Source organism: Bos indicus, chromosome 8, assembly GCF_029378745.1.
Source record: "Bos indicus isolate NIAB-ARS_2022 breed Sahiwal x Tharparkar chromosome 8, NIAB-ARS_B.indTharparkar_mat_pri_1.0, whole genome shotgun sequence".
NCBI lineage: Eukaryota > Metazoa > Chordata > Mammalia > Artiodactyla > Bovidae > Bos > Bos indicus.
This window is the reverse complement of record NC_091767.1, coordinates 98,523,910-98,549,676: the sequence shown is the minus strand read 5'-3', so window position 1 is coordinate 98,549,676 and position 25,767 is coordinate 98,523,910. Positions and strand designations below refer to the sequence as shown.

Sequence of the window (25,767 nt, the reverse complement as noted above, 5' to 3'; positions counted from 1 at the left end):
ACAAGTCTCTCAGTGCCTCCTTACTGCTCCCCTGGGGTTTTCTTAAGACTCTGTAGGGCCCTTCGCCCATTCCTGCACTCACATTTTCCCATCCTCCCAGTCGCCTAATAGAGCTGTGATAGTTTGACGTTAAATCTAGAAATTCATGTCCTTCAGTTCTAAGAATGTTGCTTTTGATAATCCCTTCCCTCTGTTTTCTCTAGTCCAGTGGCTGTCAAACTTTTTGGTCTGAGAGCTCCAAAGAGCTTTTGCTGATGTGCATTCTATTGGTATTTATTGTATTAGCAGTTAAAACCGAGAACTTGAAAAATATTTAACAGATCACTAAAATATAACGTTACTTGTTGACATAAAGAACATGCTTTTTGTGTTTGAAAAATAACCATTTTCCAAAACAAAATAATGATTTAGTGATAAGAGTGGCTTTCATTACATTTTTGCAAACCTATTTAATGTCTGGATTCTCATACTTGTTCCTGTACTCAAGTCTGTTGGAATATGTTGTTTTGGTTAGAGTATGTGAGGAAAATCCAGCCTCACACAGATATGTAGTTGGAAAAGAGAGGGAAGTCTTTTAATAACTTTTTCAGATCATTGGGACAATTCTTTGATACTACTCTGACACTTAACAGATGGTATTTCTTTAAGGTTAGTTGCAGTGTGGAATTTGAAAGTGTTATCAGTGAACTTTTTCTACTCTCTTATATTAGGGTCCATGGATCTGTCTTGGCTAGGAATGGATCTTTCACCCTTACATGATTTTGTAATGTGCACTGGTCATTTGGAATTAATGTTCATTAATTTCTAAATATTGACATATTTTATTATACAGTATTAAAAAAAAATCACGTTCTTTAACATCACCACCTATCTCATCAGAAAAAATTTTAAGAAATGTCAAGGTCAGCCCTTGATTCAGTTTTTTAGTTTTATAATACCCAGTATCTATTTCTTATTTTCTGAACCTTTCTTCTTAATCCCTTTGAGTACATAGAAAAGTTACTGGATTGTGGCTGGCAACTACCAGTCTACAGTTAATGTATTCCGTTAATTTCTTAAGAATTACCACAGCGTATTTCCTATCAGTTTGACCCAGAAACTTTTTTAAAAAATTTTTAATAAAAATTCCAAAAGACTGAATTCCCCAAAAGAATGCTTGTCAAAATCACAAGTAAGGGCATTGTTGGTTTGTTTCTTAGAATCAGTGCCATTATTCATTCATTCTTTATCCCATAAGGTCAAAACAGTCAGTCATGCATATTTTTGTAGGCATCATGAAGCATTTGCAAGATTTTATGTAAGGAGTTATTGTAAATGAAACTAGCCTTCCAAACTCCTCTCATGAAGGCTGCGCTGAGGTTTGCAAGAAACATCGAGGACAACAAAATATGCCTTTTATAAGTCGTACATTTGAGGCAGGAAAGGAATGGATAGGCCTTTCATAGAACAGATGGTATAACTTGGACATATGACAGAAAACAGAATTTCTCTTTTGAAAAGGGCACCAAAATAAAACAGATATTAGGAGTTCTGGTGCCCAGCTCTGGTTCCACTTATTAGCTTCAGGCCCTTGGGCAAATTTTAAAAAATCCTTGAGCTTCAGTTAGTATATCTGTAAAACAAAGATGATATCATCTCCACTGCTTCCCTCACTACCTTGCTGTGAGGTTTAGGGAAGCATTTTGAAAGCTATGATGGATGGTGTTTTTCTGATCATCTTGCTTCCGTGTTTTTCATTAAAAGAGAGGATAGTCCTCTCAATATGATTTAGGTATTGACCATCCAGTGATGTCCATGTGTTCAGTCATCTCTTGTGTTGTTGGAAAGAGGGTGTTTGGTGTGACCAGTGTGTTCCCTTGGCAGTACTCTGTGAGCCTTTGTCCTGCTTCATTTTGTACTCCAAGGCCAAACTTGCCTGTTACTCCAGGTATGTCTTGACTTCCTACTTTTGCATTCCAGTCCTCTGTGATGAAAAGGACATCTTTTTTTTCATGTTAGTTTTAGGAGGTCTTATAGAACTTCACTGAACCGTTTAACTTCAGCTTCTTCAGCATTAGTGGTTGGAACATAGACTTGGATTACTGTGATATTGAATGGTTTGCCTTGGAAATGAACAGAGATCATTCTTTCATTTTTGAGACTGCACTCAAGTACTGCATTTTGGACTCTTTTGTTGACTATGAGGGCTACTGCATTTCTTCTAAGGGATTCTTGCCCACAATAGTAGATATAGTAGTCCTCTTGGGGATAATAATAGAACAGACATTATCAAGTAGGACTTTAAATTCATGAAGAGACAGGAAATGGAAACATGTAGGGGTACTATAAACATTATACATCTTCTTTCAGTCATATTTAACATGTATTAATATCTGGTTCTAGTGAATTTGCTGGTAGATCAAATGAACTCAGTAGGTCTTAATATAGGGTCATATCTATCTGAGGAAAGATTTTCAGTTGCAGAGCTCTGACCCCATCTGTTCATTTTGTTTTTGTGACTTCGGTTCGTTTCTGTTATTGTGACGTTACTGGTCATTGAAGTGATGTTTTATATTTTTCGATTGTTCTAAGTTGGAGATGGCAAGGTGGTAGGGGAGGTGACTAATAAGCAGATATTAGGATTTCCTGGCCTGCACTTGTGGTCCTACAGGCTACATCCAGTCACAGGGTACATTCTGGCATGTTCTCCTGTAGGTATTTTTTCTCTGTGCCATGTTCACATAGTTATAATCATGCTGTGTATAAACGTTTTGTGTCTGGTTTTTTAAACAGAGCATTATATCATCAGATATACTTCTGTGTTACAGCAGGGATGTTTTAATGGCGGCCTACTGTTTGCAGTAGGTTCATCATGATTTGCCTAATCATTTTCCTTACTGAGCGTCGTTCGAATGTTTGCAGATCTTAGAGTCTCTGTGGGTCGTCATGAGCCGGAACGTGAGTCTGCTCTTCTCCACCATCACCACGCTCCTGACCATTCTCTTCTACAGCGGGACTGCCCTCCTCAACTTTGTCCTGTCGCTGGTATGTCCACACAGCCGAGCACGTGTTGCATGCCTTCCCCAGTAAAGCATATTCTTGGTTCCGCTTGTGTTTCCTTCCTGTAGTTTCCAAATGTGGTATTTTAGGAGATACTGTCCTTTGTTTTGCAGATAATTTTCCTGACCACACTATTTTATCTGTTAAGTTCCAGTGATGAGTACTACAAGCCTGTGAAGTGGGTGATAAGCCTGACACCACTCTCTCAGCCAGGTCCTTCTTCTAATATTATTGGCCAGTCTGTGGAAGAAGCTATCAGGTAGGGATAAGATTTATGCTGTTCTTACTTCCATCAGAAACTGCTCTCCACGAGAGGCCTGTTTTTCTGTCTTCCTAGCAGCATTCAGTGCTAAACGACTGAGGGACACTGGCGTTTTCAAATTTTTAAAATCTCTTTTGTGAGGATAACGTAAAACATTTTCGGTGTCCTGCTCTCAAGTCTGTGATGTGCAAAGATCCAGTGGCCTGTCCCCATCAGCTTTCCATCCACAGGCTCTTACTCCAGCTCCTAATCATCACGTGGTTTATTCAGGAGAAGCCCCTCCTGCACCACACGTACACCTCACCTTCTCTCAGAAGCCTCTTCGTACTCTCAGGAATTCTGACTTTGCTCATGGAGGAGAGTAGATGGCCTTCCTGTTTCTTCCTATTGCCCTCTGCAGCCAGGCTGTACCCTCTGCAGGGGGTACTTTGGATCCTAGAAATGAGAAATTTGGAGTTATCTCCAAATCATAGGCTCTGTGTGAATAGGTTCTGGCTAGAAACTTCCATCATGTCATATCATAACCATGTATCACAGGCTTGACTTCTGAATGAGCTGATTCTTCAACTTTCATTCTTCATATTCTCTTTCCAAGTCACTGACTCCCTTTTCCTTTTCATCATGTCAGATAGGGAGAAGCCTTTTGCAGCCTTGTTTCAGCTCCTTCCCCAACCTTTGTCCCTCATTGTTCTTAACTCATTAATAAGACTCTACTTCATTTGACTTCCGTTGAATAGCTACTCAAATTAAGTCCTCATGTTATCCATGAGAGCTTGTTTTTTTAATAAGTTGTTAGGCATCTAAAGCTTCTCTGAATAGTGAATCTTTGGCTGGCATTTCTGTTTCCACATACTTTTAAGAAAATGGTAATTGCTTGAAACTAGTCTTCCACAGAAATCTTGATTTGACCTGATAATTTTGTCTGACTGATTTTGGCTTTTTTTTTCCCCCACTGTGTTCATGTAACAGCTGATGAGGATACCACTTTAATCTTTGGAAAGTCCTTGGTTACATTCAAATAGCATGCATGCACCTAAACTGAATTTTTCTCTGGAAACTTTGTTGGGCTTTCCCCCCTTGTTCCTCGTGGACTTCATTAGACAGTTGTTTCAGTCACTAAGTTGTGTCTGACTCTCTTGCGACCCCATGATCTGCAGCCCGCCAGGCTCCAATGTCCATGGGATTTCCCAGGAAGAATAGTGGGATGGGTTGCCATTTCCTCCTCTAGGGGATCTTTCTGACCCAGGGATCAAACCCTCGTCTCCTGCATTGGCAGGAGGATTCTTGGTCACTGAGCCGCCTGGGAAGCCGTTATTGGACAGTAAGTGGGATTAAAAACAAGAAAGCTGGTATCCCCTTTGGTGCTCGCAGGGATCCACCCGGAGCCATCCATGTAATTTTTCCAAGTTTGGGACTATACTGTCTGCTGTAACACCTTTCAGGGTGAAGTTGTCTTCAGGAAAGATAACTTTTTGATTTCAGCAACCCTTCTAAGCCTATTTGACCTTCGGTTATCATCTTTATTAATCTAGCAATAGATTAGTTTATCTAAGTGACATCTGTCTGACTCAGATAAGTTTATGCAAATATTATCATCAAAAAGGAAAAATAACTTTGTTTTCCCAGTAGGGTAAAGTTATGGAATCAACCATATCAAGGCTGTCAGAATCCTCTAAGTGCTGTTACTTAAGCCAAGTCTTAGAGAAAATTATCTAGCTTGTCTATAAAGAACTTAAAGAAAGAGACTACATTTTCCTGACATAACCTTTATTAGCATAGCTGACCATCCTCTGAGTATCTGTCACTGAGTCATTTTTTTCCACACCAGATAATGCCATCTCCTTTGTTTTAAACATTACTCTTTAATGTCATGGTTTCTTGGAATTGGTAAGCAAAGCTGTGATTTGCACCCACATCCAGCTGATGGAGATCACACATTCTTCTGGTATACCATGATGCTTTCCTCCAGGAGGAAGTGGTTGTGTCAAAAGTGATGAACTAAATTTGTGGTATTGTAAACATTATTCAGCTGGACACATGAAGCCGGCAGCTAAAAATTTAGTTCTTTGCAGAGAAAGACAAATACCATATGATAGCACTTATATATGGAATCTAAAAAAAAAGGATGTGAACGAACTTATTTACAAAACAAATAAATTCACAGACATAGAAAACAAACTTGATTACCAAAGGGGATATGGAGAGGGTCAAATTAGGAGTTTGGGATTAAAATATACACACCACCATATATAAAATATAACTAGGACCTACTATATATCACAGGATACTCAATATCTTATAATAACTATAATGGAAAAGAGTGTAAATATGTGTATATATATGTATGTATAAGTGAATCACTTTACTGTACACCTGAAACAAACACAACATTGTAAATTGACTGTGTTTCAGTGAAAATTTTTTAAAAATTGAGGTCTTTGTTTGAGGAAGTAATTTGAGGTTAGAGAGAGTATAGTCATCTACAGCGATATAAGGAAATATATATCTCTTTACAGGTTAGATTTGCTTTATCTTCTTGGGATCGTACACATTAATTATGTGCTGTAACAGTAGCCCATGTCTTGGTTCTAATGTGTACTCATACAAAAACCATTCATTTTATTTTTAATATGGAAAAAGTTTTAACAACCATCAGGAGCAGTACAACAGTCCTAATTGATCTCAAAATTGATAGATTTTTGTGAGTCTGAAAAATATGGTGCAGACAAGATAACTTGGGCCATTTTTCTAAGCACAACTCTAAAGGTATATAAATTATAGATTATAATTCAGGATGATTTTTAGCAGTCTTAGTGGTTTTTACTTCTTTACTGGGTCAAATTCAAGACTTAAAATATGCATTTTACATAGATGCCTCTAAAGAAATTTCTCATGTATGTAGGATAACAATGAGCTCTAGTTCCACAAACTGTCAGTTTTTTCGCTCTTAGGGATTATATTCAAGATGGAATATGTTTCTTCAAGGAGACAGATTTTAAGAGGGAAAAAATTCTATAATTGATCGTGAAAATATTATTACAATGTCCTGAGGCTGTAGTTTTTCTGTAAGTTATCAGTTATATCAGATTTTATAAGCACCAATCATTAGTCATCATCATTGTTACAGTTAAGTGAGTTATTAGACTCACTTCACATTATTCATTAGTAAGTTAAAAAGTGGAATTGAAATTGGGAGTGAACTGCATGTCCAGACAGTGAAAGTGTCTTTGTTCTTCAAGCTTTGCCTTCTGAAATATGTGGTTATTTGATATAAACACTGTCCCATTGAATTTCTGAATCTTTGTTATTTTTCTCCATTCTGGATAAGTGTTCCTCTGTCCTGACTACATTTGTGGTTGGGTTTACATTTCATGAGTTTTTGAGTTCGTGGCATGCATCCTTTACCCGCAAACCACGTTCCTGCCCTTAGAGCATGTCGTGCCCTGAGTGTTTGCATCACACCCTTCTTCCCCGACGCCCCATCCTGCTTGCTCTGGTGGAGGTATTGCACATGACTAAGTTGCATGTTGTCACGGCCTCAGTGCAATTTAGTGTGTGTGATATTTTCACAGGAGTGCATGCACACGGGTATGGCTCTTGCTTGTGGGATTACAGCTTCTCAGGGTGGTGGGTGGTGGGGGCCCTAGTGATCAGTTTGATGGGAGAATGCGTGTACTGTGAGATTTTCATTTGGAAAGTAAACATGCTTCCCACATCTAGTTTTGCAGAATTGAAAATACCAGGGTTAATAGAAATCGATGTCAATCATTTAGTAAATCAGTATTTGCAGTTTTCACTGGAAATATTAAATTTTAAATATTCATTGGAAATTGTTGTAGATTTAAGATTATAAATATTGTTTAAGTTGAAATGTATAAGGAAGAGTTTAAAGCTGTAAGAAAATATATTTTCACTTATTTGAAGAGATTTCCTAATGCTGTAATAGAGAGGCAGAATTTCATGCATATTTGGGGAAATTAAATTAATTTGTTTAAAGTAATTTATTGATAATTTAAGCTAGAGTTCTTAAATAATAACCAAGTCAGTAAATATAATGCCTTTTTCACTTGCTTGATTAAAGATCAACCTAATAAGCCTAAACTTTGCTTCAGGTTTCTAAAGAAAATAAATGACTTTTAAAAACTTCATATTTAGTTTTTCTTTGTGGTGCTTTAAAAATGACTAAGTTCATTTTATCAGTCTTATAATAGAACTAGTGTTGAGATACAGATGTTTGCTATTTGTCCGTGTAACTGAAACAACCTCTTGTTGATTTTTTTAGTTAGTGCTAGAGGAGTAAGTCGGAGAAGGCAATGGCACCCCACTCCAGTACTCTTGCCTGGAAAATCCCATGGACGGAGGAGCCTGGTGGGCTGCAGTCCATGGGGTCGCTAAGAGTCGGACACGACTGAGCGACTTCATTTTCACTTTTCACTTTCATGTGTTGGAGAAGGAGATGGCAACCCACTCCAGTGTTCTTGCCTGGAGAATCCCAGGGACGGTGGAGCCTAATGGGCTGCCATCTATGGGGTCGCACAGAATCGGACACAATTGAAGCGACTTAGCAGCAGCAGCATCAGAGGAGTAAGTATCCATTATTGGTAGGGATTGTCAAAGACACAAAACCGTGTATTAACTATATAAAAATATTGAATTAATATTTCCCACTACCACGGACTCCACATGGTTTCATGTGATGCCTCTGCCATAGGCTTGTGTGTGTGACTCACTGTTACTTCCAGTGGGACGGAAGGTGTCCGTGGGAGCAGCCCATCCTGAGCCACTTAGCAGCACACTACGTCTGTGTGCACAGCATGCTTTCCCCTTCTGGAAATCCAGCGTCAACAAAGTTTCTGTCCGATTTACTGTGAAACTAGGTCTCTGGGGTGGCTGGTAAATCAGGGGAGGGAGTTGTAATGAAGGGAGCTGGCGGATCCTTTTCCCAGTTGGGTTTGTTGTTGTTTAGTTCCTAAGTTGTGTCCGACTCTTTTGTGGCCCCATGGGATTTCCTAGGCAAGAATACTGGAGGGGGTAGCAATTCCCTTCTCAAGGGGATCTTTCTGACGCTGGGTTTGAATGCAGGTCTCCCGCATTGCAGGCAGATTCTTTACATTGCAGGTGGATTCTTTACCATCTGAGCCACCAGGGAAGCCCTCTGGGAATAGCGTACTATAGTGATTTTCTTCCTACTAGAGAAATGATTTCATTATCTCTTGGCTTAAAGCTCAACATTCAGAAAACGAAGATCATGGCATTCGGTCCCACCACTTCATGGGAAATAGATGGGGAAACAGTGGAAACAGTGTCAGACTTTATTTTTATGGGCTCCAAAATCACTACAGATGGTGACTGCAGCCATGAAATTAAAAGACGCTTCCTCCTTGGAAGGAAAGTTATGACCAACCTAGATAGCATATTCAAAAGCAGAGACATTCCTTTGCCAACTAAGGTCCGTCTAGTCAAGGCTATGGTTTTTCCTGTGGTCATGTATGGATGTGAGAGTTGGACTGTGAAGAAGGCTGAGCGCCAAAGAATTGATGCTTTTGGACTGTGGTGTTGGAGAAGACTCTTGAGAGTCGCTTGGACTGCAAGGAGATCCCACCAGTCCATTCTGAAGGAGATCAGCCCTGGGATTTCTTTGGAAGGAATGATGCTAAAGCTGAAACTCCAGTACTTTGGCCACCTCATGCGAAGAGTTGACTCATTGGAAAAGACTCTGATGCTGGGAGGGATTGGGGGCAGGAGGAGAAGGGGACGACAGAGGATGAGATGGCTGGATGGCATCACTGACTCAATGGACTTGAGTCTGAGTGAACTCCGGGAGTTGGTGATGGACAGGGAGGCCTGGCGTGCTGCAATTCACGGGGTCACAAAGAGTCGGACATGACTGAGCGCCTGATCTGATCTGATCTGGACTAGTGTATCTTTGTCCTTAGGTCTCTTATGAGAATACAGCTCATTGCCCCATTTTTTTCTAGGCTTTTGCCTTGGGGTATCTTACCCTTTCCTATGATTGGGATTTTTCTGGCATATCTCAAATTTCTTGTCCTGAGTTTGCTATTAAGCCTTGTCTCTTATTTCCAGCTGCCTCCAGGGTATTTCCATCATCCTTTTTTTGGCTAAACATGGCCCAACTAAACATATTCCCTTTTCTTGCATGTTCTCTCCTATTCTGGGTTTCTCCATGACTTTCTGGGTTTCTCCACTGCCATTCTTTCTCCCTCACATTTAAAACCCAAATCTCTCATGTTCCTTTTTTCTTCCATGTTTTCTATTCAATTACTCTTCAGATCGTTTATATTTCCTGTAGGCTATGTCCCTTCCTTTCAGTCTTTCTGATACCTCTTCCATCTGTGTCCTTATTGTCAGAGGTCATACAGCACCTTTAAGATATTTTTGAGTGAAAGCTGCTGGTCAGTATGATAGGATTTTACAATTTGGGAGCCACTTTGTCACCAAGTCCGTGTCTTAGACTGGTATGAAATGACTGAATCACCAGGTTCCACAGTTCGACTTTACTCTCACAGTACCCCTCTTGGGATGCTTTAGAAAAGCTTGGTGTGTCCTTCTCTCTATACAGCATCACCTTTGCTGCCACGGTCTTTGCTTTTTTCAGTTACAGACAGCTTTTCCTTCTCTGCTGAGTGTATGAGCGTGCCTCCCGCGTACCCCACAGATTCCTTGTTTTTGTGACTTTGTGATGCCTTGGGGCGATTTTAGGTTTGTTGCCTTTGTGCTCTCTCTGAGCAGTTCCTTATGTCTCCTCCTTAACACAGTCCCACCTTAAGTCTTCCAACTGAAAAGCAAAAATGAAGTATCCGAGATTGCATATTTTCACTCCTATTAATCATTGAATATGTGTGCCTGTTTTTACACCTCTTATATTTTAATCTCAGGTGTTACTTTGGAATTAATAAGATTTATATTCTGTAAATTCTCTCCAAGTGACCTACATTGTTTGATACCATTTTTAGACGTTACCTTGTAAGTTGGGTTGCATGGTTTAAGAAATGTGGAAACATTTTGTTAACAAAAGAAGAAAGACTGATGAAGTACCAGTTATATTATCCCTCACTTGCTCCTCCCAAGGGGAGGGCTGGTCACAGCCTGGATGTCTCAGAATTTAATTACCTCCTCAGAAATAAGATAATCACACTTTTTTTTCTTTCTCTTTATTTTGGTGGTGAGTAATCTGCTTCAGAAGTGAAAAGCTGATGAGTTATTTCAGTGAATAGGGTATCTTAAGGTTTTTCTGTTATCTTTTTATTAGTGAAATTTAAAGAACAGTTTAGTAAATCTATTGCAAGGTTTAAATAGAAGATTTGTATATTTTATTGAAATAAAATGAAAACAGCATTCTCAGGCCACTGGAAAAATGGAAGCTGTTATCAGATTTGGAATAAAATCTAGAAGCCTAGAAATAATTGATTTTTCTGAGTCCCAGTATGATACTGTGTTTATTTTGATTCCACTTTGTCTTTGGACATTCTAGAGGGGTGTTTGATGCTTCCCTCAAAATGGCCGGCTTCTATGGATTGTATACCTGGCTGACTCATACTATATTTGGCATCAATATTGTCTTCATACCATCAGGTAACAACTGTCCCATAACTTCTGCTGTGCTCTGTTTAAGGAACATTAAACCATTTTACATGTATCGTTATCTTCGTCAAACTTGAAATGCTAAATTTTGATATCTAGTCTAGATTAGCAGCAGAAATGTGATTTGTAATGTTTGTTTATTGCTGTGTCCCCAGTAGCTAGAATAATACCCAGTGCATAGTAAACACTGCATAAGCAACAAATATTTATTTGTTAATTGAACATACTATTCTGAAAAGGGTTGATTGTGATGTAAAGTCCTTCAACTAGCAAGGTTATTTGTGGTGCGGTTTTTTTTTTGTTTTTCAATACACTTTATTAGAAAGAAGCAAGGTAAGGAATATATGTTCTCATTTGAGATTTATAAACTAATCTCTGAGTTGGCTTTGGTCTCAGTACAAATATTTGGCCAGTGCTCTACAGTTATATCATAGGACTGTACAGTTGTCATTTGGTGTCTCTGAGGGGGTGGTTCTGAGACCCCCTGAAGATTCCAGAATCTGTGGGTGCTCAGGTACCTTGTTCCACATCTAAGGATACTGAGGCCAACTACATATGTATTAACTAGCCATCGATTGAGAATAACAGCTGTGGGACACTAACATTTGTGACTTAAGAGTAGAAGTAAACACACACTTCAGAAGGATTTTCATGATCCAGTTTTAAGATCTTTTAACAGCTGATTCAGTTAAATAGGGCGTATCGTTGCCCTGAAATTTGAGTATGTATTTGTTTAACTTGTTCTGGTGGAAATTTTTAAACAGTAGGAGCTAGTGTTTAGATTCTGCTATTGGTATTGCTTTGATGATGATGTTAAAGTTGCTTCTTCTTCTTTTTAATCTTGTATTAGCCTTAGCAGCAATCCTTGGAGCAGTGCCATTTCTGGGCACATACTGGGCAGCAGTACCTGCAGTTCTTGATCTGTGGCTTACCCAAGGCTTAGGATGCAAAGCCATCTTACTGTTGGTTTTTCATCTCTTGCCAACCTACTTTGTAGATACTGCCATCTATTCTGATATATCAGGGTAAGTATTGCACTGCTGCAGTTGGTGATGAATCATATCCAGGAATTTCTCTGGCCTTTTTTTATGAAGGTTTATTTTTTTCCTTTTCTTTTTGGGCCTGGGTGAAAGGACAGGTGATAATAATCACTTCAGTGAAGTAATCTTTTGTGATCCCACTGATATAATCAAAGTTTAATGTATATGATAAATATCATTCACAAGGTATGTTATTTTGTTCGTAGTAAGTAGTATCTACAATATATGAGACCATGGGCTAAAGTAAAACTGTGAATAATCCTCTGGTTTAGTGACATTTAATGTAGGAAAAAGTACTCCTGTACATACTTCAAAATAAGAATATTTTAAGTACGGTAAGAAGTTAGTAGTTATTTTCAGAACTTCTTTGCTTTTGGATAAACACATTTTTAGATTTTATGAGGATTTCCATGTAAAATGAAATCTCATAAGTTTGTATCTGAGAAACAGTGCTTTCTTTCTTACTTAAGGTACTATAGTGTGGTGCTGTGATGAATACAGGTTAAATTTAAGGCAGAAGCCAAACTAGCAATATAATAAATACGTCATTTTTGTAGATCTTGATGTCTCTTTTAGCAATTTGCATTGACTAAATCAAGCTGATTTTCATTTAGCCACATATCAAGATAGACATTACTTATTAGAATCTAGAATGTGACCAAATAATTGAATTTTATTCAGCTACTCAGATATAGAATATGACCTACTTAAACTATCATCATAGTTAATATATTAAGTTTTCTTTGAATAAAACTCATTATAATAAGGGTAGACAAGATCAAAGTTTATAGGAAGAGGACCCTTCAGTTAATTTGAAATTATGAAGAGACGAGTTATATGCTACCTTGTTTTCTTCCTAGTTAAAGTAAAAAGTAAATATATAGAACTACTAAGAAGCCCCAGAGTTTCAGAGCAAAAAGAAACAAGCACATCCATAAGTGAACTTTAGGGGGACTTTTGTGCCTAAAACATCAATATAAAAGGAGAACTTCACTGTGTTTAACTAACATTTAATAGTTGAAATTTAAATAATAGCTAGTTACATGGTTTATAGTTAAGTATTTTCATTTCTTTAAACTTTGTTGTAAATTTTATATTAAGGTTTTAGCTAGAATTGATGTTACTATTGTAATTGTCTTGGGGTGCTATGAACTACACCATATAAAATGGCAAACTCAACTGATAGACGTGGCGTGTGTTGTGACTGCCCCACCACCCAGCCGTTCCCCTATCTTCTTCCTTTCCTCGGGTCTCTCTAGTCACTGAGACACAACAATATTGAAAAAAGACTGGTTACTAACCCTGCAGTGGTCTCTGAGTGTTCAAGTGAAAAGAAGAGTCAGATATTGCTCACCTTAAATCAGAAGCTAGAAATGATTAAATTTCATGAACAAGACATATTGAGAGCTGAGGTAGGCTGAAAGCTAGGCCTCTTGAGCCAAACAATTAGCCGAGTTGTGAATGCAAAGGAAAAGTTCTTGAAGGAAGTGAGAAGTACTCTCCCAATGAACACACAGATGATAAAGAAACAAAACAGCCTTTTTGTTGATATGGAGAAGGTTTTGATGTTCTAGCTGGAAGATCAAACCAGCCACAACATTCCCTTAAACCAGAGCCTGATCTGGAGCAAGGCCCTAACTCTTTAATCCCGTGAAGGCTGTGAGAGGTGAGGAAGCTGCAGAAGAAAAGTTTAAAGCTAGCAGAGGTTGGTTCATACGCTTTAAGGAAAGAAGCCGTCTCTGGAACATAGAAGAGCAAGGTGAAGTGGCAAGTATTGATGTAGAAGCTGCAGCAAGTTATGCAGAAGACCTGGCGAAGAAAAGTAATTCAGGTGACTACTACATTAAACAGATTTTCAGTGTAGACCGAACAGCTTTCTACTGGGAAAAGATGCCATTTAGGACTTTCAGTGCTTGTCTTCAAAGCCTAAAAGGACAGGCTAATTCTATGGCTAGGAGCTAATGTAGCTGATAACTTGAAAATTGAAGCCAGTGCTCATTTCAGTTCAGTTCAGTTGCTCAGTCGTGTCCAACTCTTTGCGACCCCATGGACTGCAGCACACCGGGCTTCCCTGTCCATTTACTGTTTCAGAAATCCTAGGGCCCTTAAGAATTGTGCTGAATCTACTCTGCATGTGCTAGAAGTGAAACAACAAAACCTGGATGATGGCAGCACTTCCATTTACAACATAGTTTACTGAATATTTTAAGCCCACTCTTGGGACCTACTGTTCAGAAAAAAATGAGTTCCTTTTAAAATACTCTGGGACTTCCCTGGTGGTCCAGTTGCTAAGACTTTGTGCTCCCAATGCAGGGGGCCCAGGTTCAACCCCTGATCAGGGAACTAGATCCCACATGCCGCAACTAAGAGTTTGCATGCAACAACTAAAGATCCTGCGTGCTGCAGCTAAGGTCCAGCACAGCCAAATAAAGGAGTAAGTATTTTTTAAAAATACTATGGGTCATCTGACAACACACCCAGTCATCCGAAAGCTCTGATGGAGACACTCAATGAGGTTAATGTTGTTTTCATGGCTATAACACAACATGCATTCTTGCAACCTGTGGTTCAAGGAGTAATTTCAACTTTCAAGCCTTATTATGTAAGAAATGCATTTTGTAAGGCTATACCTAGTATAGATACTGATCCTATGATGGATCTGGGTAAAGTCAGTTGAAAACCTTCTAGAAAGGATTTACCGTTCCAGATGCCATTAAGAACGCTTGTATTGCATTGGAAAGAGATCAGAATATCAACGTTAACAGAAGTTTGGAAAAAGTCGATTCCAACGCTCATAGATAACTTGAAGAGGTTCAAGACTTCAGTGGGGAAAGCAGATAGTAAGAGAACTAGAAGTGGAGCCTGAAGATGTAATTGATTTACTGCGATCTCATGGTAAGACTTTAATGGATGAGGAGTTGCTTATGGATAAGCAAAGAAGGTGGTTCCTTGCCACTTGGAATCTACTTCTGGTAAAGATGCTGTGAAGATTGTTGAAATGACAACAAAAGATTTAGAGTAGTACATCAACTTGGTTGATAAAGCAGAGGCAGTGTTTGAAAGGATTAACTCCTGTGTTGAAAAAAGTCCTGTGGTGACTAAAGCTCTCAAACAACATTGCTTTCTACGGAGAAATCACCAGTGAAAAGAAGAGTCAGTCAGTGCAGCAAAACTTTATTGTCTTGTTTTAAGAAATTGTCACAGACTCTGCACAGTCTTCCAGTGGCTAGTCATGTTGATCAGTCAGCAACCATCACCATCGAGACAGGATGCTCCACTAGCAGAAAGATTACAATTTGCTGAAGGCTCACATGACAATTAGTGTTTTTACGAATCAAGTATTTTTTAATTAAGATACCTTACGTTTTTTTAGACATAATGCTATTGCACACTTAAAAAGACTACAGTTCAGTGTCAACATAATTTTTATATACTCTGGGGAAGCAGAAATTTCTTGTGACTCACTTTATTGCCATATTTGGCTTTATTGTGGTAGTCTGGAAGCCGAACCTGCAATATCTCTGAGGTCTGCCTGTGTGTTATTTCATTCCAGTTATGTAAATGATACTGTGATAAGCTAGAGGACATCCTATGAAATAAAAATCTTGGGCTTTCTAACAGATGTTTTTCTCATGAGGCCTTTTATCACTCCCTGTGTTAAAATCTGTATTTTAGGAGGTTGCTAGAAGCCTAACTTAGGAATGACAGGAATGCCATTGTATTGTTATCATCTTTTTAAAAAAAGCATAATTAGTTGAATTACATGCTTAATTTTGCCCACTTAATTATTCTAGACAAAGGTAAACCTAACAGGTAGCTTGTATAAACCAGTCCTAAGCTAACATTAACCCACCTCGGATGGCCACGTAATGGTACCTGTTAACACTCCTGACTTTACTCCTCAGTTGCCGGACCTACAAAAAGGCAGATGTCACACATGTAGGCAGGAAAAGTTTTGCATCTTGATACTTTTACAATTAATATTCAGATATCCACATTGAAGTGATCTAAAGAAACTGATAATGCAATTCAGAAGTCAGGTGTATTAGGGAATGAACAGTGTGTCAGAGAATGTATTTCCGACTTACTCCAGGGTTTACATTTTGTTAAAAGTCACGCGTAATCTGTGTGCTCTTCATTTCAGAGGTGGCCATCCTTACTTGACGGGCTTGGCGGTGGCTGGTGGAGCGTACTATCTGGGCCTGGAAGGAGCAATCATTGGGCCCATACTTCTCTGCATACTCGTGGTCGCTTCCAATATTTACAGTGCCATGCTAGTGAGTCCCACGAACTCAGTGCCCACACCCAACCAGACCCCATGGCCTGCTCAGGCTCAGCGGTGAGTTCCAGCTGAGTGATCATAAACTGTGTATGAAATTGAGCTCACCAGTCTCTGTGTTTTCACCTGAGTGCAGTCTGTTAAGATACGGAATATCCTTTGGCCTGCTATAGAGCTGACACTTTGCAGATTCCCTTAGCTCTCCCTTGTGTTGGAATCATATTTCCCAATATTGTTTTCTTTCTTGATTTCTTCCTGCTTTTTGTTGGAGTACATCCTCCTGTAGATTTTTGGGAAAGAATGCACGGGAGATAAATTTAGGGGATGATACGTGTCTGTAAAGGCTTCTTCTAAAGTCATTCTTATTCAGTAGCTTGCCTGGGTAGAGAATTCTGTTTAAAAATTTTTCCCTGTGTAACTTTATTTCTTCATTGTTTTCTAACTTTCATGGTTGTCAAAATTCTGAGGCCAGTCTGATTCCTGATTCTTTGTAATTCAAATGTTTGAAAACCTATAGGGTCTTCTTTTTTTGTTGTTGTTTTTTGATCTGTTTTTGTTGTTGTGTTTGAATTGGCACTTTTATCAAGTGCCTCTGTGACCTTGAAAACTGGAAATTTATGTTCTGCCATTCTGAAATTTTTCTTCAATTATTTTATTAATGATTTCCTTCTCTCCCTTTCAAAAATGTATTTTTATTTTGATGTTGGCCCTCCTACACTGGTCTTGTCATTTTTAAATCTTTTCTCTGATATTCTTCTGGTCCTGTCTTTTTGGCTTCCATTTTCTGGATTATTTCTCCAATTTTATCTATCATCTTTGTAGAGGTTTCCATTTGAACTATCATATTTTTGGGCAGTCTGGTTTGTTGAGATATTATTTGTGTAAATAAAATTTGCCTTTTTTAGCGTATAAGTCTGTGTTAGTTTTCTATGATATGTAGCAAATTTTCACTAACTTAGTGGCATAAAGCAACATGTTTATAAGAAAGTCATTTATAAGAAGGTCAGAGTACAGGTACAGTTCAGCTGGGTCTTCTGCGTAGGCTCTTCCAAGGCTACAGTCCAGGCATGAGCTCAGGCAGGGGCTGCATCTGCAGATTGGGATTCTCTTCTAGGCTTGCTTGTTATTGACAAAATTCCTTTGTTTGCAGTTGTAGCCCCAAGTTGAGGCTCCTAGAGGCTGCCTCTTTCCATAGGCATTTTATAACACAATGCTTGCTTTCGCCAGGCCTTCAGGAGTATTTTTCTGACTTCTGTCGCTGATGGCTAAGACTCTTTTGCAGAGGGCTCACCTGATTAGACCTGGCCCACAGAACATATTGTCATTTTGATTAAAGTCAGTTGCTTGGGGACCTTAATTACATCTGTAATATCCCCTAACTGTCACCATATTAACACAATATAATCAAAATACCAGGGGCCTCCCTGGTGGTTCAGTGAAAAAGAACGTGCCCACCAATGCAGGGTATGCAGTTTTCATCCCTGGGTCGGGAAGATCCCCTGGAGAAGGAAATGACAACCCACTCCAATATTCCCCTGGGAAATCCCATGGACAGAAGGAGCCTGCCAGGCTACCTCTCATGGGGCCACAAAAGAGTTGGACACGACTTAGTGACTTAAACAACAGCAACAACAATAATCACAGTATCAGGTATCCGGTACGTTTGACTGTCAGCTGATGTGACGAGTGAACCACTCAGGATTTGCGGGGTGGTTATTATGTGTGTCCCCATAATATAATCTGCCCAGGACCATTGTCTCTGCAGCCATTGATGTCAGTGCTTTTTGGCTTCCCTGTGGGGCTGCTAAATTCATTAGTGAAAGATCTTTTAATCTCCTGCTCAGAGGTTGGTGTCCTGGCTGCCAGCCTTCTGGGAGCCAAGACAGGGAAAGGAATCGGGCGGCATTCGAGATGTAAATCCTCACTCAGTCTGCCACGGTCAGTATGCACCCCTACCCTTATCCCTGCCTGTCGGCCCCCAGTCCAGAGACTTTTTTGTTTTACCTTCTCTAAGGGAGGAAAAGACTCAAATTTCTGCCAGTAACAGGAGCATTTGCCGGGCTGGGTGGAGGGCTGGGTGACAGTACTGGACCCATGAGGTTTACTGCATTTTCGGCACACTTCACAGCACCTTCTGTGTCTAGTCCCACCTTCAACCTCATTTCCAAAGTTACTTGATATCACCAACTCCTGAGCCTTATTGAATAACTCCTGGCTTAGGATTCAGTTTTTTAGGTCATGCTGGTCATAGCAGTTCTTCATCTGCTTTCCACTTTCTGAAAGTTTGTTTCTTTTAACCTCTTATGTTGTCTTTTTTAAGGGAGGTTTATGCTGTCTAATGGTTTTAAAAATAAATATATATATAAATATTGCTTTATTTATTTGGCTTTCGTCAAGTCTTAGTCGTAGCACAGGGGCTCTCTAGGTGTTGCAGGGGGGCTTAGACATGAGGGCTAAGTTGCTCCAAAGCATGTGGGATGTTAGTTCCTGACCAGGGATCGAACCCCCGTCCCTCTGTTTTGCAGGGTGGATGATGAATTCTTGACCACAGGACCACCAGGGAACTCCTTCTAATGGGGTTTTGAAAAGGCCTGAGGGAATCATGTGTCTCACACAGCACTTCCTGGTGGAAAGTCTAAATGGCCTCTTAAATAGTAACAACCAGCCGCCAGTGACATTTATTGGGACTCAGTGTGCCAAGTTCTGTGATAAAACTTTACCTGCATTGTCTTATTTTACTTAATCTGTCCAGTGTTTCCATGTGAGGTTAGGAACAGTTGTTTTCCGTATCTTATAGATGAAGTCAAGGCTTAGAGAGATTATCCTGCCTGTAGTCACATAGAAATAAGCAGGTGAGGTAGCGTGTTTTCAACTAGAGATCTTTCTTTTCCTTAACTATCCCGCCACCCCTTTTCAGGAAGACATTCTCCTCTGCTTCCTTCCTCAGTGAGGGTACCCCTCACTTACATGTGCCTGTGTGGTCATCCTTACAGCCTCCTGTCTTCCCAAGTCACCATCTTTACCCAGTCCTACCTGTTTCATCTCAAATCCACCCTTTCCTCCTTTTCTCCAGTGCCACCCACCCTGGGCCTAGCCACAGGGTTTCTCACCTGGACTATCGTGGCATCTCAGTCTCCCGGCCAGCCTCTCAGCATCCACTCTTGCTGTCTTCCAGTCTCTTGACACTGAGCAGATGAGTCCTTTTTAAAGGGGAGACATATCTGGTCGTGATGCTCTTCTACCAGAACTGGCCTCCCACTGTTCTTACCAGGAAGATCGAAATCCTTCCAAGGTCCTGCATGGTCTGCCTATGCCTGGCTTATGCATCTGTAATGTCTTCCCCTTGTCAGAGCTGCAGCCACGCTGGCTTTCTGCCAGGGCCTCAGATACACCAGCTCCATTCAAACCCTAGGCCTTCAGACGTGCTGCTTTCTGTGTCTGGACAGATTCTCCCCCTCCCCTGTCTTTCCTTGCCTAATTAGCTCCTAATCACTCTTCAGATTGCAACTCAAGTGTCAGTCCATCAGAGCATTCCCTCCTCTCAAGATTAGGTTATGTCCTGCGTTTAATGCTCTTAAGGATAGCACCTCCTACCTTTCCTTTTTTTACAGCTTTCATTTATACACTTTTGTCTTTTCCCTTTTTACTGTGGTTGCTACTACCCCCGGGCCGTGCCCATTTTAGTCACTGGGGTATTCACTGTACCCGTCAACCTTCAACAGCGCCCTCTTCCTAGTTCAAGGAATGATTGGGCTGTGAGGGAGTAGTGTCTACTGGGTCATGAGCTATGGAAGGGTTCAGCTTGTCTTAGAACTCTCATGCTGTAACATGAGAATGTCTGTGTTCCATTAGACCTTCTAATTGTCGACACAGGCACTGGTGGCTGAGAAGATCCATCTGCATGACTATTTCTGTGTATTGTTTCTAGGTCCTATGTAGTGCTTCTCACTGTTGATAGTGGGGAATACACTATTTCATGGTAGTAAATGTTGTTGACACAGCACAGGTTTGGGCTCCCAGCTGTTTTGGCCTCAATTCAATAATCAGAACCTATGGCTTCCCCTGTTCTCTACTAACACTGGGGCTGTCTGGGAACTGTGGGGAAGGACATAACACCCCTGCAATCACACATTTTCAAGTCTCAATACTTTTTTGATTTTTGGACAGAATAATCAGACTTGATTTAATGTACTTATTTCATTCCTACCAAAACCTGAGCAGCAATCTTTAAACACTAAAGCTCAGAAAAACCTGTAAGAAGGAAGTCAGGGCATATCCCAGGAACTCCTCTGAGGATGCTGTTTGCTATATTTAAGTTTTCCTTTGCCCTCTGCCACACCTTGATGTGACCAGAGGTGACAGCTAGAAGGTGGTTCTTTAAGGAACTCAGCTTTACCTTTTGGGGGATAGAGTTATTAGTCAACTCATTGCTGTTTTTAGAAGCATTATCTTAACCTGACTGTGATTATCTTCCATAATTTAATACCCAAAGTTCAATCAAAGGTCATTATCTTTTTATGAAAGAAATTACAAATGATTCCCAAATTAAGGTTTAACTTAACGATTTTTCAACTTAGTGATGGTGTGAAAGCAATACACGTTCAGTGGAAACTGTACTCAGAGTTCTAATGTTGATCTTTTCCTGGGCTAGTGATATGTAGCACAGCTCTCTCTCGGTGCTGGGCAGCGGTGGCTGCAGCTCTCAGTCAGCCACACGATCACAAGGGGATACAACTGATATGCCTATGACCAAGTGGCACCCAGACAACAGTTCTGTTTTTCACTTTGAGTACAGTGTTTGGTAAATTACTTAAGATATTCAACACTTTTATTCTAAACCAGGCTTTGTGTTAGATGGTTTTGCTGAACTGTTGGGTTTCCCTGGTGGTTCAGTGGTAAAGAATCCACCTGCCAGTGCAGGAGATGCAGGTTTGATCCCTGAGTGGAGAAGATTCCCTGGAAGAGGAAATGGCAACCCTTTCCAGTATTCTTGCCTGGTTAATCCCATTGACAGGAGCCTGGTGGGCTTCAGTTCATGGAGTTGCAAAAGAGTCAGACATGGCTTAGTGACTAAGCAGCAACAGCAGGCCAGTTTAAGTGTTATAAGCATGTTTAAGGTAGGTTAGGCTAAGCTGTGATGTTTTGCAGGTTAAGTGTATGAAATACTTTTTTGACTTAAAATATTTTTCATGTACAGTGGGTTTCTTGGGACATGTGTATGTGTGTGAGTCGCTCAGTCATGTCTAACTCTTTGCGACCCCATGGTCTGCAACCTGCCAGGCTCCTCTGTCCATGGAATTCTCCAGGTAAGAATACTGGTCAACACCGAAATCAGATTGATTATATTTTTTGCATCCAAAGATGGAGAAGCTCTATACAGTCAACAAAAACAAGACCAGGAGCTGACTGTGGCTCAGATCATGAACTCCTTATTACCAAATTCAGACTTAAATTGAAGAAAGTAGAGAAAACCACTAAATCATTCAGGTATGACCTAAATCAAATCCCTTATGATTATACAGTGGAAGTGAGAAATAGATTTAAGGGCCTAGATCTGATAGAGTGCCTGATGAACTATGGAATGAGGTTCGTGACATTGTACAGGAGACAGGGATCAACACCATCCCCATGGAAAAGAAATGCAAAAAAGCAAAATGGCTGTCTGGGAAGCCTTACAAATAGCTGTGAAAAGAAGAGAAGCGAAAAGCAAAGGAGAAAAGGAAAGATATAAGCATCTGAACACAGAGTTCCAAAGAATAGCAAGAAGAGATAAGAAAGCCTTCCTCAGCAATCAATGCAAAGAAATAGAGGAAAACAACAGAATGGCAATGACTAGAGATCTCTTCAAGAAAATTAGAGATACTAAGGGAACATTTCATGCAAAGATGGGCTCGATAAAGGACAGAAATGGTATGGACCTAACAGAAGCAGAGATATTAAGAAGAGGTGGCAAGAATACACAGAAGAACTGTACAAAAAAGATCTTCACGACCCAGATAATCAGGATGGTGTGATCACTGACCTAGAGCCAGACATCCTGGCATGTGAAGTCAAGTGGGCCTTAGAAAGCATCACTACGAACAAAGCTAGTGGAGATGATGGAATTCCAGTTGAGCTATTTCAAATCCTGAAAGATGATGCTGTGAAAGTGCTGCACTCAATATGCCAGCAAATTTGGAAAACTCAGCAGTGGCCACAGGACTGGAAAAGGTCAGTTTTCATTCCAATCCCAAAGAAAGGCAATGCCAAAGAATGCTCAAACTACTGCACAATTGCACTTACCTCACACTCTAGCAAAGTAATGCTCAAAATTCTCCAAGCCAGGCTTCAGCAATATGTGAACCGTGAACTTCCTGATGTTCAAGCTGGTTTTAGAAAAGGCAGAGGAACCAGAGATCGAATTGCCAACATCTGCTGGATCATGTAAAAAGCAAGAGAGTTCCAAAAAAACATCTATTTCTGCTTTATTGACTATGCCAAAGCCTTTGACTGTGTGGATCACAATAAACTGTGGAAAATTCTGAAAGAGATGGGAATACCAGACCACCTGACCTGCCTCTTGAGAAATCTGTATGCAAGTCAGGAAGCAACAGTTAGAACTGGACACGGAACAACAGACTGGTTCCAAATAGGAAAAGGAGTACGTCAAGGCTGTATATTGTCACCCTGCTTATTTAACTTATAAGCAGAGGACATCATGAGAAACGCTGGGCTGGAAGAAGCACAGGCTGGGATCAAGATTGCTGGGAGAAATATCAATAACCTCAGATATGCAGATGACACCACCCTTATGGCAGAAAGTGAAGAGGAACTAAAAAGCCTCTTGATGAAAGTGAAAGAGGAGAGTGAAAAAGTTGGCTTAAAGCTCAACATTCAGAAAATGAAGATCATGGCATCCGGTCCCATCACTTCATGGGAAATAGATGAGGAAACAGTGTCAGACTTTATTTTTCTGGGCTCCAAAATCACTGCAGGTGGTGACTGCAGCCATGAAGTTAAAAGATGCTTACTCCTTGGAAGGAAAGTTATGACCAACCTAGATAGCATATTCAAAAGCAGAGACATTACTTTCCGAACAGAGGTCCGTCTAGTCAAGGCTGTGGTTTTTCCTGTGGTCATGTATGGATGTGAGAGTTGGACTGTGAAGAAGGCTGAGCGCTGAGGAATTGATGCTTTTGAACTGTGATGTTGGAGAAGACTTTTGAGAGTCTCTTGGACTGCAAGGAGATCCAACCAGTCCATTCTGAAGGAGATCAGCCCTGGGATTTCTTTGGAAGGAATGATGCTGAAGCTGAAACTCCAGTACTTTGGCCACCTCATGCGAAGAGTTGACTCATTGGAAAAGACTCTGAAGCTGGGAGGGATTGGGGGCAGGAGGAGAAGGGGACAACAGAGGATGAGATGGCTGGATGGCATCACTGACTCGATGGACGTGAGTCTGAGTGAACTCTGGGAGTTGGTGATGGACAGGGAGGCCTGGCGTGCTGTGATTCACGGGGTCACAAAGAGTCGGACACGACTGAACGACTGAACTGAACTGAACTGAAGAATACTAGAGTGGGTTGCCATTATCTTATCCAGGGGATATTCCTGACCCAGGGATCAAACCCGGTCTCCTGCGTTGCGGGCAGATTCTTTACCATCTGAACCACAAGGGAAACTGTCTTAAGGATATTATTAAGTATGAAGCCAGGTATAATGCCATCATAAGACAAGGAAGATCAGTGTTTGGCAATTATGCTAAGGTTTAACACCTCCTACTTTTTAATAGAGCAAGAAGTTATTTTTGTCTTTGTAAAATAATATATGAAAATGGTCTCGTAAAAAACCATGACTCCTCCAGACCTTTACCTAAATCTTGAGGACGTCATTTGGAGTATGCTGCCTATCATTCCAGTTTAGGATAAATGCTCAATGAAAATTTGATGAGTTAATAGATTAGTGAAACCAGGAGCAGATCAGATTAAAAGATCTTTTCACTGTAAGGCTGATAAAAGAGTATGGGCCATAGTAAACTCCAGCCTTAGAACTTTATTCCAAATTTTTGGAAGAGGCAGAATGTACGTAAGTGATGACATGTGCTCTGTCACAAGGTGTGCTGGTGGGGGTTTAGGAAATACATACTCAGCTATCCTGAGCCTCCTAAAGTAAGTTACGTTAGTCAGTGCATGCTTTTCATTTGTAAACATCCACAATTTACTCTTTCTCTGGGAGTCAACAACTCTTGAGTTGTTAAATCAAAAGACTTAAGCATTCTCATAAATGGATTAAAAAAAAAAAAATCTCCTTGAAAACTTCAGGGGAAGCAGATCCAAAATATTTTCAAGGAGCCAAGAAGATTGCAAGTGAGAAATCACATCACACAATCCCCATTGCAGTCAAAGGAACTGTAAAATGTTCACAGCAATCCTGTATCCCCCTAGTCACATGAGGCCCCATTCCACCTTTTTTATTCTTGAGAAATTCTACCACTGTGGTTCAAAGGAACGTAACAATCCTTATGGTTTGGGAAAGAATAGTATATTTAGATGGTTTAGGTAGGACATTTACTATTTTAAGAAATAATACTGTCAAAGAAATACCCTGGCAGTCCAGTCATTAGGACTCTGTGCTTTCACTGCTGAGGGCCCAAGTTCACCCCCTAGTTGGGGAACTAAAATCCCACAAGCCGTGCAGCGCAGCTGAAAAAAAAACACTGCTGATGCAATTTTTATTCCTTTGTTTCTTCCTAATCTAGAGGGTTACAGTTTTCTGAGCCCTGTGGATTAGTTAGTGCTGTGGCTTTTGATGAGACCAGGAAGAATTATATCTCTATCTCTGGGTTTTGGAGTTTGTTTTCCAGGAGGTAATTGAGGTTCGGTTCAGATCAATGTTACTTCTATAGGGTTTTATACACACACAACACACGAGGTAATTGAGATTCGGTTCAGATCAGTGTTACTTCTATAAGGTTTTAGACACACACACACACACACACACACACGAGATAATTGAGGTTCAGTTCAGATCAGTGTTACTTCTGTAGGGTTTTACACACACACATACACACACACCATCACTACCCCAAACATCTAGAGAAAACATACTGTTGGGATGGAAAATACTTAATAGCTATTTTCCTAGCTTGCTTCATTGTGTTTTCTTTCTTCTGAGTCCTTCTGGAGGCTTTCTTGGCCTGGAGGCAGAACTGAATAGCAGGTATGAATTTCAGGGTTACAGCTAAGCTTACTTGTCAACAGAAAGCAGTCACCAGGCCAACCACAGTTTTGATCTTATTTCATGCATCTTTGCCCTGAGGCAGCCGTTTTCATTCATAATTTAGGGGAATTGAAGAGTTAGAGATTGAAGCTTGAAGGTATCTTAGAAATTTGAAAAGATATGAAAGAATGAATTTAAAAACTTTTTGGTGTTGGAAAATGCTTTGTAATACTGATCAGCTTTTGGTTATTGGTTTTAAAGATATTCCAGGGCTTCCCAGAATTGAGTGCTACCTGAATTTCATATAGTCTGGGACAACTTGTAGCTTTAGCTGTACACAGCTTTAC

At 40.2% G+C, this 25,767-nt stretch overlaps 1 protein-coding gene across 1 annotated transcript in view; it reads left to right on the top strand.

The window, feature by feature from the left end:
• TMEM245 (transmembrane protein 245) overlaps positions 1 to 25,767 on the top strand; it is an 83,617-nt gene that overhangs the window by 49,958 nt on the left and 7,892 nt on the right. Inside the window, exons 13-17 of the mRNA XM_019966693.2 lie at positions 2,902 to 3,024; positions 3,153 to 3,298; positions 10,794 to 10,894; positions 11,754 to 11,928; positions 16,088 to 16,282. Coding sequence (XP_019822252.2) covers positions 2,902 to 3,024; positions 3,153 to 3,298; positions 10,794 to 10,894; positions 11,754 to 11,928; positions 16,088 to 16,282 — 740 coding nt within the window. The remainder of the gene's footprint in view (positions 1 to 2,901; positions 3,025 to 3,152; positions 3,299 to 10,793; positions 10,895 to 11,753; positions 11,929 to 16,087; positions 16,283 to 25,767) is intronic.